General features: G+C 43.0%; 1 protein-coding gene across 1 annotated transcript in view; it reads right to left on the bottom strand.

Moving 5' to 3' along the window:
* Positions 1-16,934, bottom strand: part of CTNNA1 (catenin alpha 1) — a 120,015-nt gene that overhangs the window by 3,175 nt on the left and 99,906 nt on the right. Inside the window, exons 12-17 of the mRNA XM_068959782.1 lie at positions 15,739-15,939; positions 14,323-14,474; positions 10,931-11,041; positions 9,241-9,422; positions 8,345-8,450; positions 1,692-1,826 (exon numbers count right to left, since the gene is read on the bottom strand). Coding sequence (XP_068815883.1) covers positions 1,692-1,826; positions 8,345-8,450; positions 9,241-9,422; positions 10,931-11,041; positions 14,323-14,474; positions 15,739-15,939 — 887 coding nt within the window. The remainder of the gene's footprint in view (positions 1-1,691; positions 1,827-8,344; positions 8,451-9,240; positions 9,423-10,930; positions 11,042-14,322; positions 14,475-15,738; positions 15,940-16,934) is intronic.

Raw genomic sequence — 16,934 nt, 5'->3', positions numbered from 1 at the left:
CTCCTGCAAACCAGGCTCATCTGCTTTCCTTGCCCAAGCCACCGCACTGGAAAACACTTTCATTGCATTTTACTATTTCCATGGCTCTTCACAGCAGGAAGAATCGTATTAACAGCAATGAAAGCAAGAAGGTGCATTTCTACACAAATTGTCAGACTGCCTAGGGTGCAAGCTCTTACTGCCTCAGCTATATAGTCCCTGTTTTGACAAAATTTTTGCTGTATACGGGGGAGGATGTTAACACTCAGCGCAGTGGGAGAATTTTACTCGTAAACAGATGAAATCCCTGGACTAGCCTAAACAAGCAGAGGTCTTCATTTGATAAACCTCATCTGATGCTCTGATAGAAGCGTAATACTACTACTTGCAATATTCACCCCCAGCGGGCAGATTCACAGCGAACAGATAAAAACAGCAGATTACAATACAGATGCTAGCCTGTTCATATAACTAATTTATGGCAGAAGGGTATGTAAATTCCGAAGACACTGAATAACTGCAGTAAAACCCTAGAGTACACATTACTGCATAATGACACATCTACTACTTTGACAGCATGATGCCTTCAGCCTTCCAGATAATAGGACATCAGGCATGCAACGGAGATGTGCGGGAACATGTGTTGCTATGTATCTCGCTGCTCCGCTCCTGGGCGCTGGGAAGCTGAGCGTGGGGACCGGCAGCGGGAGGAGGGGGAGCAGAGCAGCCCATCTCCCCTGCCAAGGAGCTAAGCTTACGCAAGTGCGGTATACGACTGTTGTCGCTTCTGCAGCAGGTTGTTTCAGACGTCCCGCAGCTATTCCTCTTCTGAAGTGTTCCTGCTAATACTAAACTCTGGATTGTTCATAAAAAAAAAGGGGGGGGGGGCTAACAGTTTAAGTATTTGAAATATCTAAACGGCTTTTAAGGATTCAGATTGCAATACTGGGCTATCAAACATTTTTGTCCCTTCTTCAAACTCCCTGCCTCAGTCATCACATGGATGGGGAAAAGCACAAGTGATCAAACACAACTGTCTAGCGCAAGGAAGAACATGTCAAAAGAAATCAAGAACTTAGCTCTATTCTCTCCTCTTCCCCCCTAAATATCCATCATACAGATTCTCCGTAGCATGAACCATTTCATGAAGGACAGCGCAGACAAAAAAATTATTTGCCAAGGAATGGCTGAAGTAAGGAAGTAGGCTGGCCTACGGCAGCTTTCAGCTGTCACAAAATAGCGCAGCCCCTGAAGAAACCCCTATGTTCTTCAGGGCATAGCTATTTTGAAATATTAACATCCCTGGAGAACTACAGGGCCTGATACCCAACATGTTCAGAGTCTGTGCAGAAACATGGGGTGGGTTTAGGTATGCTGATTAAAGTGTTTTTTCCTTTTAATGAGGTTAAATCAGTCTTTGAAAAAAGAATGGTTGGTTACATAGAGTGAACCTGTCTACAAATACTGCTGAGGAAGAAAAACTGAAAGTCTGTATTTTTTTCCCCACCCTTTCAAGCAATAAGCATTTCCTCCCAAAACAACCAGCCATGCATGTAGGGTTGGCACTATTATAAAGTTTGCATGCATTAAAACTTCGACTGAAAGCCATTAGACCTTATCTATCTTCTGTGACATTTAGCATGAAAGCTTAAGAGTGGAACAATCGTTTCCCTTGGACAACAAAGCACATGAAATGGAGAGCTCATACGTACCCCAGACACAACCAGCTCCCCTCCGAGGTTTTGAACTTCGGCCTTCACTTTGCTGCAGATATTCAGCTGATGGCAATACAAAGCGATGCGCTGCAGGTAGGCTAGAAGATCCTGCTTGCATGCAGAATCCGGACACTGAAAATACAAGGGTGAAGTTTTACTTCGTAGTAATGGAACAGAAGCCATTTACTGATAAACTGGACAACTATGTTTTATAACACTGAATGAGCTCAGAGATCATTTTACTTTCTGCTAAGTTTTGCTTTTCATAAGACAACATGATCATAACTAAATACATCTATCATCTTAAACTAGCATATGATAAGCCCAACAGTTACTCAGTTATACCCTGCAAAACAGATTTGCAGAATAAGTATTCGTGACTTCTGCTGCACATTTCTTAGCAGCGCGGGAACTAGATTCCTCACCAGGCAAGAAATAAAAATCTTTCAAGTGCTTGCTGAAGCACTTATCCATAAGATAAAAGTAACTTTGCTAGCTTTGGAATTGAAAGGCTACATAGGTACCAGAGACTGTACTACAGTTCAGTAACCTGCTCTCACAAATCTTGTTCAGGCAGAAATGAAGGAACATCCCTTGCTCTGCAGAACAGAGCGGTAACGTGATTAACGAGTCAGTCTCACACTGCATATCGAAACAAGAGGAGCCCAGCTGAGGGGCAGCTACAGCCCAGAATGGGCTCTGCAAACGTAAGACAAAAAGGCTATGGGAAGTCTCCTACTACACATGCCAGCCCTGCAGGATCTTTAAAAACGGCAACAAGCACGGCAGCCAGCATTGCTTCTGCAAGGTATAAAAAGGCCATCGCAGATCTGGCGTGCATCAAGACCAGTGAACGAAGGAGAAGCAGCTCCTGCATTAAACTCTGCAAATCTTTTGCCCACCGGCCTCTCGCGTGGATGATAAGGAAACTAGAGGACCCGCGTGCTGTGCTCCTGCCATGCAGGCGAAGCGCTAGCCGGGCAGCTACCGAGCGTGGGCAGCCAAGCACATCGCACGACTGGGCAAGTGCTTGCACAGGAGGTCCGTCCTGACCTCCGGACTTTGCTGGCTGTGCTGCAAGCAGTGCCCAAAGCAACAAAGCGAAGACGAGTCTGGGTATATTCCCAACGTCGGAAGCTACAGAGCAACAGAGATGCTCTATACTATATACAGATGGGCTATTAAGGTCTGATAGGTTATGTTCTGGTGTCCTACAGGTACCAGACCCCACGATTGATAGCATCCACATCTGCTGACAAAAGCACCAAGTTTAGAGCCAGTTACTACTTGCACACCAAGAATGCCTCAAGCTTTAGGGTGAACGTGCCCAACGTTGTATTGTGTTGAACTAACCATTGCTTAAAGCCTGATCTGAACCCTGGAGCAAACGTGACTAGTTGTCACATTGCACTACAAGTTCACGTGCTACTTTCCTCCTCTGAAATGGCCACTTAGCTCATCTTATCGTCATCCCCCTGTGCATTCGCAGGTCTTCCATACAAAGCACAAATCGGCCTCACAATGAATGTTAGTTTTCTCCTCTAAGGTTTGCAATAGTGTATTAAATATTACCTCACCTTGTGCACTCTCACAGCAGATCAGGAATTAAACTGGGTGGGGGTAGATGAAAGAAAGGCAGAGAAATCAAGCCAGATCTTGGCCTGCACCTTTTCTGGGTCTCTGCACCTCATCCAGAAACTCTTAAGGGCTCTAGCACTCGGGGTCTTTGCACGCAGCCCCTGGATAGCTGAACGCAGGCTTTCCTGCGCCCCAGTACCCACACGCACTCGCGCACGGGACCCAGGAGCAAGCAGGACACACCGTCCTTGGGTTTTCTCCTCCTGGCTATGCCACGGGGGGACAGAGGCGCTGAGCAGTTTAACCGCAGGCCTGTCCCAAGCCTGGCACCAAAAACTCCACAGAAACCACAAGCCGCTACAGTGACTTGCCCAGCGCTAGATACAAACGAGACAGCAAAGCCTTACTGCAGGCAGCATTCACTTCTCTTCACTTCGCCCCGGCAGGGACTTGCTGCTGCAGAGGAGCAGATTTCTCTGAAATTCAGAGATCTGTCCAGTCGCTGCGAACGGCCCTACAAACACTCCCTTCCACGGCACAATCCCACCTCACCTAACACTCTCTGTCCCAGGACACAGGAGGGTCTAGTGAAGATTCATAATGGACACAGTATGTTTGGAGGAATAACCCCAAAGGGGCAGCGGCTCGCTTAATACGCCACTCAAATCTAGGTTTATTGTGCACGGGTACATCGCCTCTCCTCTCCTTTCCAGAGGAGGGTAAGGACCCTCCCGCATCAGCGGTACAGTCGGACCCCTAATTCCCTACTTCTCGTCCCAGACCGGCCCTCGTGAGCGACAGGTCTAGCTGCACAAGCTGGAAGTAGGCACCCGCTCCCCTAAATACAAAACCCACAACAAGTGAATCTACCAGGACAGAACACGGTGCTGCGCGCACCGACGCGCGGAAACGGGCGTCACAAATGAGGAGCGTTCGCTGCTTTTCTCCAGGGCCGGAAGTTTTTTTTTTTGGGGGGGGGGGGGAGCCCAACTGGGTTTGCAGCCCCGCGAAGATAAAGCAGCCGCACGGCGCTGCGCAGAGGGACGCCTGTGCGTGCAAGCTGACGAGCTGTTATTTAAAGCAGTACACAGAGACAGGTGCGATGCATTACAATAGGATTTTTGGCACGCGGTCAGGAGAACACCAGGCTGTGTAAAACAGGCTGCGGAGATCTAGGTAGCTTTACGGGTGTCTGACCTAGTCCAGAAACTAACAGAAGTCATCTCCTTATTCCCAAGGTTAATGGGAAAAAAAAAAATAAAACCACCCAACAAACTGTCTGCAACTCTTACAGAGGTAAGTTGTTTCCATCGGTGAAGTGAAAAGTGTGCATAACAAAGCAGCAAAGTTTGCAGCTTAATTTTTTAAGCTAATCAATATTAGTCAGCAGTGCAAGATGCTTTAGAGAAAGTCCACAAATAACGCTGTCCAAAGCGCTAATGAAAAGCTGAAATTAGCATTTCGGAAAATGCTTTCCGTCGCCCCACAAGCTCATCTAGCAAAGTGAATGAGCAGCACAACAGCAGATTGAATTGAACGTTGACAAATGCACAATACCACCCCTCAGAAGGAACGCGAAACAATCCGAGGTACTTTACGGTTCCTGAGTTTACTGAAATCATTTAAGGAAAGACATTTTCAAGGAAAGAGACTGCTGTGTATTTACCCATGGCTGAAGAAGGCAACGAAACATTAGTGGTGTAAGAAATGGAATAGGAAATACTATTCTGTTGTATTTATCCATATGCCACGACTTGGAAAACCACATCCCACGCTGTTTATACAAGCAGAATAGAGATTTCCGTTCTAAGTCTCCAGTCGAGATGAAGGTCGAGCAGAGATGTAACACAAGATAAAAAATAGCATCAACAAAAGGCACTGCATAGGCCTGCCTGATCCCTGTCATTTCCTATATAAAAACATTTAGGAAAAAAAAATGCCGAGTTCAACGCTGATTAAAAAAAGGTTACGTTACTGTATTAACCTATGACAGTCATAGCCACAAAACCCGGTATTTCGAGCTAGCTTAGGGGGATTCCCAGAACAGGAAAACAGCAGGTAGCTGCATTATTGATGGAAATAAGCATGCAACGGGGGACATGCCCCAACACCCCCCCACCCCCCCCCCACCAAAAGCAAAGGCGGCATGAGAAATATCTGCGAGCAGGTGCTTTATGCCCTTCCGCAGGAGCACTTCTTGCACTTCCCTGGATGTGCAGCATTGGCTGCTGCCCAGTTTCCCGTGCCCAAGGAGCTGGTCGGGCTCCAACTGGTGAGGAACCGTCCCAGGGCTGCGCAGCCGTTCACATTCATCAGCTGCCTCCCATCGCCCGTACCTAGAAATCTTGCTGAGGCTCTCATAAAAATCTCCGGGTTGCTTGTTGCCAAGTTGGTTGCTCCGATTCAAATCCCAGATCAACCCTTGACATTGGGCGGGACGCCGAACGCGCAGACGCTTCCCACTTCCCGCAGCTGAGCCTCCAGAAGAGCAGGGCCACCCTTTCCCCCCTTTTTGCAAAGAATAAGGGCAGGAAGAGGCAAAAAGAGCTCTCCCCCCAGTGTTTGCTCACTAAAAACCAGCAGACAACCCCCACCCGCACGTTCGGTAGGGGTAAGCGAGCAACCGCGGAGACTTTCCTTTCTCCCGCTGTCTCCAGTTCGGAACACGAGTATCACTGTGACAATACGGCACAGCCCAACGACCCGACCAGCCATATGTAACGGCTGGCCCTGGCACCGCTTGGGTATAGAGGCCAAAAGACGTCAAAACATCTCTTGCTGCAGGACAGCCAAGCGGCAATGCGGATCCGCGGCTGTCAAGGAGCTGAGCCTATATGCGGACCGCGTCCTCGGAGCAGCCTTCCCAGCCTACCACCACCACGAGCAGCCCAGGCAGGAGAGGCTCCTGGGACATTTCACTGGGAAACGGGGCAATCCCTAAGCTTCCTCCCCTAGCTCATTTCAGTTTTACAATCAGATACCGAAGTAACCTCCTACCCCTATCAAAGGCCAAAAGCAACAGAAACGTTTCTTTCGCTTTGTAAGCATTTCAACATAGAAGAAAAAAACATCGAGAATCACTGTCTGGCAGCAAATCATTTCCACTTTTGCAGCACTCGCAACTTCTTCATCGTCTCCTCCCCCCCCCCCCCTTCAAAATAAGCAGACTGCTACTCTGAGCAAATGATGGAATACCTTTGGGAAAATTTGAAGGCTGATGGCTAGACACTTTTCAACAGACTTGAAATACCTTGGATAATAGCTTTTATGGTTTCAAAGGAAACATGTTATAAAACTGTCTGACTGGAGGAGCTGGGATTTCCTGACACACTAACGGGAGAGGTCACGATTCACCTACTGTCCCGTGGTTAACAGAACATGAAAACACATCCTTTTGTTAAAACTCCCTATTTGGCATAGAAAAGTATTAGTGTCGCACTGCAACGCTTGCATTGCAAGTCTCCTGTTGCGCCTGTTCTGCATTAGCAGGTGACTACAAGTTTCTGAAGAGTACGTAAGCTTATCTAATGAAATACACAAGCTCAAAGTATGGAGTTTGGGAAAAAAAAAAAAAAAGCTATACTCTCATCTAAATGACTGACTCTACTTCCCTGATCGTATTTGTCTTCAAACCTGTGCTTACTCTTTAAGGACTTCACTAAGAACAAGCGTTGCACTTTCATCCATATTTTGGCATGGCTCCAGGCTGAAAAATCTTTACACTGAGTTTGCATAAAGCACATGAACTCAAAGAACCCCAAAACACCCCACATTGTACTCTAGACCTTTACCCTAAGATCCCCCAAGATCTACAATGAAAGCTAACCCTTGCTTGATTCACCTAAGCCAGCAGTGGCACTTGATTCCTCCAGAAATACGGGTTTCATAATGCTACAGCAAGTAAATCCATTTTCAAAACGCTTTTCAACTTTATCTCCTCCTAGAAGATTTCTCCCTGTATCATTAATAAATTAAGGCGAACACAACATCCTCTGGATGAAACATTTAAGAGAGATCTGCATTACAAAGATTTACTTCCACACTGAAATGGTTTCATTTGAAAACTTGCATTATGAATTTACATTCAGAGAAAGACTGAAAAGCAAGCTACAGCTCTATCAAAAAAAGTTTAGTCAATTATGTACCTCAGACTTGACACACTTGCATTTCAGGGTCTCTCCTGAATACAGAACAACATTACTAATGCTGCTGTTTCTCTGCAATTTGGGTGCAGAGTGTGACCAAAGGCACTTCCGTTTGGCCCAACCCAGTTTCAGAAGTGGCACAGGACAGGCAGATGTACAACAGGAAAACCCGAGCTGTCAATACTCATTCAATCCTACAGAACTCCTCTCAAATAGGCTTTGCACATAACGCTTAATAACATGCACTATTGCTTGTGACAACGTAGAGAGTCCTTGGGTCACCGCGTGCCTTGTTCCAAGTCTCCTCTGCAACGGTATCACGGGAGCACCACCTCAACAAGAACGGAGGCAACTAGGCCTGGACAACAACAAAATACTGGAGACTTTTGACAGTCTCACTGTTCAGTCTACGAAGCATTTACAAATCAGTAATATTTCAAAGTTTCCTCACAAAAGCAATGGTTAAAGGTTGTGCAATAGGTCACATGCAGTAATTACTGGCTTGCCTACACAGCGCTGTCATTGCTTTGCAAAGTGCTCGGGCATATCCTGAGCATGACAAGAGCTACATGAATTCAGTTTCAGTCCTGTTCAGTTAAAGAAACTGGCCTAGATACTATGTGACATGAAGCAGTGTTGTCACATTGCTACTGCAAAATGCCAGGTCCTCAATTTAAGCCAAGGAGCTCTTAGTGTTACTACTGAACATATTTAACTGCTTACACTGTTAGGGTGCCAGGAGAGCACGCAAGAAAGAAGAGGCTAAGAGTTTTTGAGCAAACAATTCTGGAAAAATCAGTTAAAAAAGAAAAAAAAGGGCAGCAGTCCTCAAAACTAAATATGCTTGCATTCATCATGTCTGCAGCACTAAAAGATCTCCTACCACTCTTTTGCGCTGGAGACCTAAGAAAACGAATTGTCACTTACGTGGTCAGCAATAGTTCGTCCCAGCTTGTCCATCCTTGATCCAGCCTCTGCAATTTTCTTGGCCGCACTAATCACATCTGACGTATTTTTTAGTGGACCTTTACCTCTGCAAAACAGAGCAAAGTCTACCTTCTAGCACTAAACAGACAGAAGAGTGAGCAATATATCGCTGTTCTCGTTCCATTTGATATCGTATTGCAAGTGATTCCTTACCCTAACGGCATGGATAAGGTGGACTCTTGCCCAGAAATAAGCAGGTCACTGATATAACCATTGTAGCACCTTCATTTTAAAGTAAATTCCCCTTTAGCTCCCTCCCCATATTTAAGTTAAATGTAGAAATAAAAACACCTTAAAATTTACTGCTTCAAGCTACCTAGTAATTATAAAAGGTAATATTTTAGAAGCCAGACCTGTAATTTTCATGGAATGCAATATCACGTTTAAAAACAAAACAAAGCCACCCCCCAAAGCCAGTCTCGTATGAAGTCTTGTAAATGGATTTCAAAAGGCATTAACAAACCTCTCTTCCTCTGGCAAATAACAGCACTAGGAACTATTTCTATGGCAGAGCAGTACCGAGAAGCCCATAGAATTTCACGCTACAAAGACCTGAACAAAACTGTATATTCTTTGGGACAAGAATCACCCTTAGGAAAGAAAGAATGACAGGCAATAGTCACTGTGTATTTGTAGATCAATTTAAACAGTTATTACCACCTAGCCACCGTACAGTAAAGCACCTTCTGAGCAAACACACAGACTTTAATAGTGTAACATTTAAATAGAAATTATAAGAAATAAGACTCTTAAGAGTACAACATATTTCACTGAAAGATCATCATCTCAGCCAATTTTGAGAGAAGGTAATGTATGCACAAATTAAAAAGGCTCACCTGGTGAAGTCTGTCATTTCCATCATAATCATACACATCTGTTTGGCCAGAACGATTATATCATTACCACTGTCATCCCATTTTGACACTTCGGCATCCAATTTACTCTTTTCCTCCTGGAAGCTTGCTACTTGCTCAGCAATCTTAGCTTTTTGCTCTTGAGGGAGCTGAGCCATGATAGCCTGAAAGACAGAATTTTCTCACGTAGCCTTATTCCATCACCTGTATATGGCTTTTTGGAACATTTTCACTAATAAACGATTTAAGTCATGTAGATGGAGATAAAACTTTAATAGCAATCTTTATATCTAGAGGGTTTACAGAACCATTTTCTTCCCTCAACCCAAAGCTTATGCTGCATGAATTATTATTAACGTTAGAAGACGCAGAGTCCCCAGAAAGACAGGTTGATACCTGAAACACATGCAGTTGCATAATAAAATTGTTAAGACTCCAAACAAGCTTGCCACATTGATCCTCCCTCAAACAAAAACTGCATGAAGAAGAGGGACTTGCCATTTCTTTCAAATGTATGATTTTTAAAAGGAAGCTCCACATAGGTATCTTCCATCGTTCCAACAAACAGAACCAATATTACCAGAGTCTTTCGTGCAAAAAGCTAAATGCACTATTTTGAAAAATGCTCCTGAGGAAAGAGTAAGGCAAAATAAGAAGAAAGAATGTGTGCTCTTACTCCGGAATAAGATCTATTAGACTAGCTTTACAGCCTATATGGGAGACTCAATGCCCTTCCTTTCATTAATACAAGGAGCATTCAAGCCTCCAGGAGCAGGTGAAAAGGAGTCTTCAGCAAGAAAAAGCATCTGGTAGCAGCCGTGCTAAGAGGTGAATTAGAAATGTTTGCATTTAAATAAAAGCGGGGAGAAGGGAATGCAGGAACAGAGCTCCCTTGTACAAGAAAAGAGAGCATAAAAAATATTCTCGGCAAGTGTAATTCCAGAGCCAATGTGCCAGACATTTGATAAATAAGGACTAACTGCCTCTTGCCCGGTTTCAGGCTAGAAGAGCCTTCACAAAAAATCATTCATGGCGTTCTCCCAAGAGTATAAATTGCTATTGATCTCAAATGGAACACGTCAAATAAATAAAACTGATATATTAAAGTAAAACCAGGCCTTATCTATTGTAAGTTTTCACCTATTAACGATTACATATTGCATATCAATGGTTTCATTTTTAACAGTCATAGGAAATGAAGTTAAATTATTTTATTTTGAAGCTAGTTTCACCAGCCTCTTGATTGAATGTTCAGTGGCCTAACACGCACAAACATGGGCATGAAAAGACATTTTGTAAAAAAAAAAAAAAAAGAAGCTAGCAACATCTATTTTTTACCTGCACATTTACTCTTTGCCTGTTGAAAATAATGTTAGCGCAACGGAATTATTTTCCCCGTATCTCCCTGCAGAAACTCATCTGCCTAACCAAATGGCTGTGTCTACATCATCTGTGATACAAAAGTATCATCAGTATTAAAAGAATTGTCATCTTTCAGAACACCCAAAACATGGATGTCAGAAGAAAACAGGAAACAAAGAATGTCAGTTTTCCAACTTAACATTTTCACTAAAAAGGAAGTAAAACTTAAAGTGGACTTCCAAAGCAAGTTGAACTGTCTCTTGGTGGGAAGGGGAGGCTCAGTTTTACAATGTATAGATTTTCTCCTTACCCTTGCACTTTGTCCAGCAATGAGTTGATCATCTTCAGTCTGAATACTTGTTCTGCTTCGGACGTCAAAATCCTCAGTCTCAAAGTCAGAATCGTCCAACTCTTCAGGAGTCTAGGTATAAGAATAATTCAGTAGGAGTCAAAGAATGGATTTTATGACTTTAGGAATCAAACAAGACTGATGGTTTGTGAATAGAGAGAATGAAAATAAGTGAATTAAAACGTTATTCAGTATTTTCAACAAAGAGGTAAATCAGCGCTGTATCCAGCTTACAAAAACATGAGATTATAGAGGCCTGATTGCTCACATTAAACGTGACAGGGATCCCCCCAAATTACACACCTCTAACTGAACATTTGAGATTTGTCAGATGATGCTAATGGCCTCAGGAACTGCAAGGCAGTTTTTTCTTTTTTTAACATAACAAACGATCATCTTTTGCAAATTGGGTTAAGTGTAATAGCTTCACTTGAGACCCTGAAGCTCAAATTACATACAACTTTAAGGCCTGGTTCACAACCACAGATGTACTCTTTGGGACAACTACGAATCAAAGCATCTACTGAATTAACAACAGATAGAGTAGATCAAAATTTACTCTTATCCCCCAGGAAAAGTTTAAAATTTTAGCTAGGAAGAGCCAGCCTTTAAGCTGTAGGCTAAACTCAGCTGACCTAGTTCCTGCTCGCCTAGATTTTATTTTTGCTACTGCCAGTCTATAGCTGGCAAAATTTTTGTAAAGCTTATCAAGCTTAAACAACATCTGTTTGTTAAAATGCGATGACATCCTTGCCTAGAGTGGCACTTCACAACAATTTTGCAGAGCTGGATCAACAAAGAACTTGGATGATAAACGCAGTAAATTCTGATTAATAGATAAGATGCAAGTAAACTCCCTGTTCTACAGACTTCTTTCCTGCCACTTAAATTTTACAAATATGTTTTCCAATATAGACATCTTGCAATAGAAATGAAATTAAAGATGGTTACACAAAATAGTTGCCAAAAAAACAAAGATGGCTAAGCACACTGACAATCAAACCTAGGGTATTTCGGCCACTGCCTCTTCTCCGTGTCTCTACGAGGAGTAGGATAGCCACGAAATCAGCACAAGGACACCCACTCTCGTTCTCTTGCCTCCTGAAGCAGGGAGAGCAGGACCTGGGGCACAGACCACGGCTTAACCTTCGTGGTGCAAGTTCTCATTGCACAGCTGCTTTCCACTTGCGAAACGGAGCCCGATATGAGCACACCGGGGCACCCAGAGCAGGCTGATTTGGAAAACAGACCCATGTTATGGAAAAAAAAAAAAAGTCCTAAAGCACCTAAATACCTGACACAGGTAAATAACATGCAAGCAATATGCAAAGTTTAATGCTCTGCAGGAGCCTCTGAAGCAACAATGAAGGATTTTTTCCTTCAAAATTTATCTCCCAATTTGTCATCCTTTTTTTGGCATCATTTGGTAACCACTGCATAATGCTGTTAACCACTACCAACTGCTCTTTCACATCGAAATACCGAGACGTTAAAAAAAAAAAAAGAAGAAGAAGAAAAAAAAAGAAAAAAAAAATCAGTTCTGCTGCACCTTTAGGACCTGTTGATGATATTCAAGCCCCCTTCTTTTCCCATCCATCCCAAACCACAAACAGCCTGAGGTACACAAAGTGTAATTTTGCCTTTCAATCTGTAATCAAGAGCAAAAACTCCACTGGGGTTTGATGAGAGATTGCCTGGGGACGAGGGGGGAAGTAGCTTTATTTTAATAATCTGCAGATATATTACGCTTCTAGTTTTGAAAATATACTACAGAACCACAACAATTAACCACCTGAGTGACTTTTCCTTCCAACCTCTACAAAGAGCAAGTGCCATCACACACAGTTTCAACTGAAACAGCTGCTTTACACCGGCCGTGCTTAGCAGCTTTCCTTTGAGAGCGTGCTTCCTTCTACGTTCCCATTTGAGACAGTGCCATGCAGAAGTGATGGTCTGATATCTCAGTTTTATTCTGAATAGGTTCCACAACTTAAAACCCTTTGGGCAACAAATCAACAAATACTAACATTTTAACTTTTCCTTCCCCCCCCCCCTTTTTTTTTTTTAGTCACTGATGTGTCACAAGCGAGCATCCGTTAGCTCTTGGCAGCTGCAGTAAAGCTATGGCACCCTGACATCACACACGTGGCACAAGGGGAAACGTCAAGGCTTCCTGGCATCCTCAGTGCTGCTAAGTACTGACAACATGGAGTTGGCAGTCATACTTTCATGTTCTGCATAACAAGAATTTTAGCAGGGGGTAAAGGAAATTAGTTTGCCTACATAGCAGGAGACTACTGATATCTTCATCTAACATTGGTTGTCTATCACCCCCGAGTTAAAGTATCAAATTCTCTGGGGAGCACATATGTGTTTTTCAACTTTTCTTTATCCGATTCACTGCTTTAAGCAGCAAACGTGGAAGATAATACTGCAATGGTTACTGTAGTCGCGTACATCCTGGGGATATATGTTGTCCGTTTACTTATCATCAAAATGCATGTGCAATGGTTAACATTCTGAGACTATTTATTTGAAAAGCATTTACGGTTGAGGCAGAGGCGTATGGGGCTGCGGAGAATAAACCCCCAACCTTGTTTTTGCTGTGTCTGGCCCCTGAACTTTTTTATCATGCTAAAGATTCATTAAGTATGCCCACAGGTCTGCCTCAACCAAAATTTCTTTTTCTGCATCCCCTCAGATAACTGCAGGAGCCTTTCTGCATCTTCACATAACACCCGCTGCATGGTTAACGCTGCCTGGCCTACCGGAAAGTAGGACTTCCAAGCTGCACTGACTGCACCCGAAAGCCGCAAGCATGGAAGAGAGAGAGCTTCTCTGAAATAAGCCCTATTTACCCAGGTTACCCAACTCACCACGTGCTCCAGTAACAAGGAGAGGACTACAGACTGAACGCCTCCAAACCTGTTTGCGACTGTTAATTCTGAAAGTTTACTTATGAAAGAAAAATTAGATTTTATTTCTAAGCTCTCAAACTATCAGAAAGCATCCACAGTAAGAATCCATTTACTGTTGTTAAATCAGGAGTCACTAATTTTAGCACATTAATAAGCAAGGCATTAACATGATATTATAAGAGATGCACGAAGGGTACTGAGCATCACAGCTCCGGGCATCACCGATGCTCAGATTTATTGAACGAATTTGAGTCAAAACATACTTCTGAAATACTCCACTGAGTGATTAGCACTTTTTAAGATTTAGAACATTAAGATGAACTAACTGAAATTCTTACACTGTCTGCTCAGAGCAGAACTGATGCATTTTAGTTCAATAAAAAGGAGGCAAAGTGAGTGGAAAAACAGAAAGAGCTTGAAGTAAGTGAAACTCACTCGGATCATCAATACAGCTTTCCTGATATCTCGAATTCCATCATATACCAGTCGCGAAGCGTCAATGAATTCGTTCTCATCCATTGGCTGAGCAGGGTCGGAACTCAGCGCTTCTACAGCAGCTTCCACTTGCTCAGTAAAACGTGGCATAACTGAATTAAGAATGCAAAATAGCAGTCAGTCCCCACTCCAATAATATTTTTTGCTATGCACTCCCACAAAAGATATATGTATTCCGCATTATTAACTATTCCTGGAAATTGTGCAACAGTTTCAAAACATTTGTTATAAAAGACCACCAATGTCGTAGCTCAAGTCTTACCTGCATTTCAACTACTGCCACTGTGCTGCTATTTGTTTATTGCTGTTTTGGTTTGGGTTTTTTTGGCTCCCTTTACACAGTGAAGAGCTTTTAATTGTATCATATACTTCTAGCAGGCAAGGAGAAAACACCTGGGGAAGCAGTTAGACTCCACGGAATAAAATATGAACTGTTTATTCAATATTCCCCGCAACATTATCACCATCCAGCCTAGATTTAAGAAGTCACTGAATAGGGCAGTTTGTATTTTTTGTATTTCAGTGACCCACTGCAGACACAGGAAGAACCTCACAGAACCATTTACAGTCTGTTCGTTTCTTCAGCGTCACCCTTGGTTTTCAACGTTGTAATTAAAACAAAACACAAAACAAAACTACTTATCCTTGGAACAGCCCTCTTTGAAGCAACCAGAATCATTCCTTCCCCTTATGAGTGTTAACAGCTCATCCAAAGGAAACATCCAAAGGATTTATTGTTTGGGGGCAGGGGGGATGGGGGAGGAGAAGGCATGGCACTACTACCTATGATGATTCTTTAAAAGTTATTAAAACATTTTTACAAAGTTTACCCAAAAACATTAGTCTGATCTACATCCTTTCATTTTTACCAAACACCATGTTGATTTTGATTGCCAGCATCGCCCTCCCGCTGCCTTCCCAAGGCAGGTCTGAGTTACTTTACTAGCAACCAAGTTCTGCTAGCAGTGGACCAACGCAGCAGCAATGTTATTCTCTGATCTTGTACAGCTCCATAGCTCCGTACAATAATGCAGTATGATCAGCCTAACTTTTAAACCCAGGCTCACTCTTTGGGACTCGTTCCCCAGTATTTTAACTTTTTACAGACCAGTCAATGAAACGGCAATCACATTCAGGTAGACCTTCAGCATTGCTCAACTTTAAGCCAGTCAACAAAGTAAAATTACGTTTCGCGTCTTGCATTAACTCTGCAAATAACTCCCACTAATTTTCCTTATTGTATATAAATTGAGTCTTTAACAGATTTCACAGGTGCATTAGTATCCATTTGCCCATTCACTCATAAGCAATATGAATTCAGGTAACTTCACAGATCTTGGAATAACTGACTCTCACCTGTATTGGACAGTAACTTTGTTGCTTCCAACACCTTTTCTGTGTAGACTCCAGGTTCATAGTTATCCATTTCAGAAGTGACAACATGAATGACTCTAGCCGCACGTCCTCGAATTGCACCAGCTGTGCGGTCTAAACCGTCAACATCTTTTTCTTGGAGAGCAATGACACATTTGTTTACATCTTCTAAAATATGGTTCTCTGGTGGTAAAAGAAGGAGGACTTAGACAGCAATATCTTCTTTTCTACTGCATACATCAGCATGGCAATTTCCCAGTTTGTGACCTGCTCCAGCAACACGCTGGAAAGCATTAATTTTTAAGACAGCTCATTATAACCAGGGAACAGCTGCCCGTCCAGATCGGTTGTCAAAAAACCCGTCAGTCCACGCACCTCGTGGCATCCAAACTTCTTGCCTCTTTTTTTGTACTTGATTTTACCATTAGAAAAATGGAGTCCAGCTGAATTCTCCCCAAACTTGTTTCTTTCCATATTCCTCCCCTTGACTACCAAAACCCTTAATTCAAATACCGGTAAGCCGCTCCCTCTTTCATTACACGTGAGTGGGGCAACGAGCCACCGGCCTCAGCGACACACCCAACCCACTGAATACTAATGGAATAGGGCACTTCTAGCACATTTCTAGCTTCCTGCATAGTGTTTTCATGCAACTATACACGTGCTAGGAGAGATTATTCAAGCTGTTAATCTTCCCTGAAAGTTTAAGATATACAATACATGCAGTGATTTATGCAGAAGGAGATCCAGCAACGACAGTACTCATTGTCTCTTTAAGAAAATGGAAAATGAAGCCAAAACATGTTTGTAATTCACTTTTAGAATATGCATTTTCTTTTTATACAGAGATATTTTCTCTAATTGACCAAGTCCAAGGGGCCTAAATCGAGTAAAAAACCCTTTGGAGGTTTCCAAAGATGCCCAAACAGATTTGCGTACTCATCTGGGAAAGCTTGCACATAAAGTCTTCCAAACTCCGTCAGATAGCTCTTTCGGATGTCAGTACCAGTGATGTGATACTGCAATCCAACATCAACATTTGTGCTGCTATGTAAGAAAACAACTTGGAAACATCTCTGCTCTGTCACTTAATATAGCTTCCAGCGTTACTTACCACTGACTTAATCATGCTACACTGCCAACTTGTGCTACTGAAGTTGTTTTTATTCCCCACACAA

Source organism: Struthio camelus, chromosome 13 (assembly GCF_040807025.1).
Source record: "Struthio camelus isolate bStrCam1 chromosome 13, bStrCam1.hap1, whole genome shotgun sequence".
Taxonomy (NCBI): Eukaryota; Metazoa; Chordata; class Aves; order Struthioniformes; family Struthionidae; genus Struthio; species Struthio camelus.
The sequence above is the reverse complement of the archived record's forward strand: the minus strand, read 5'-3'. Positions and strand labels throughout refer to the sequence as shown.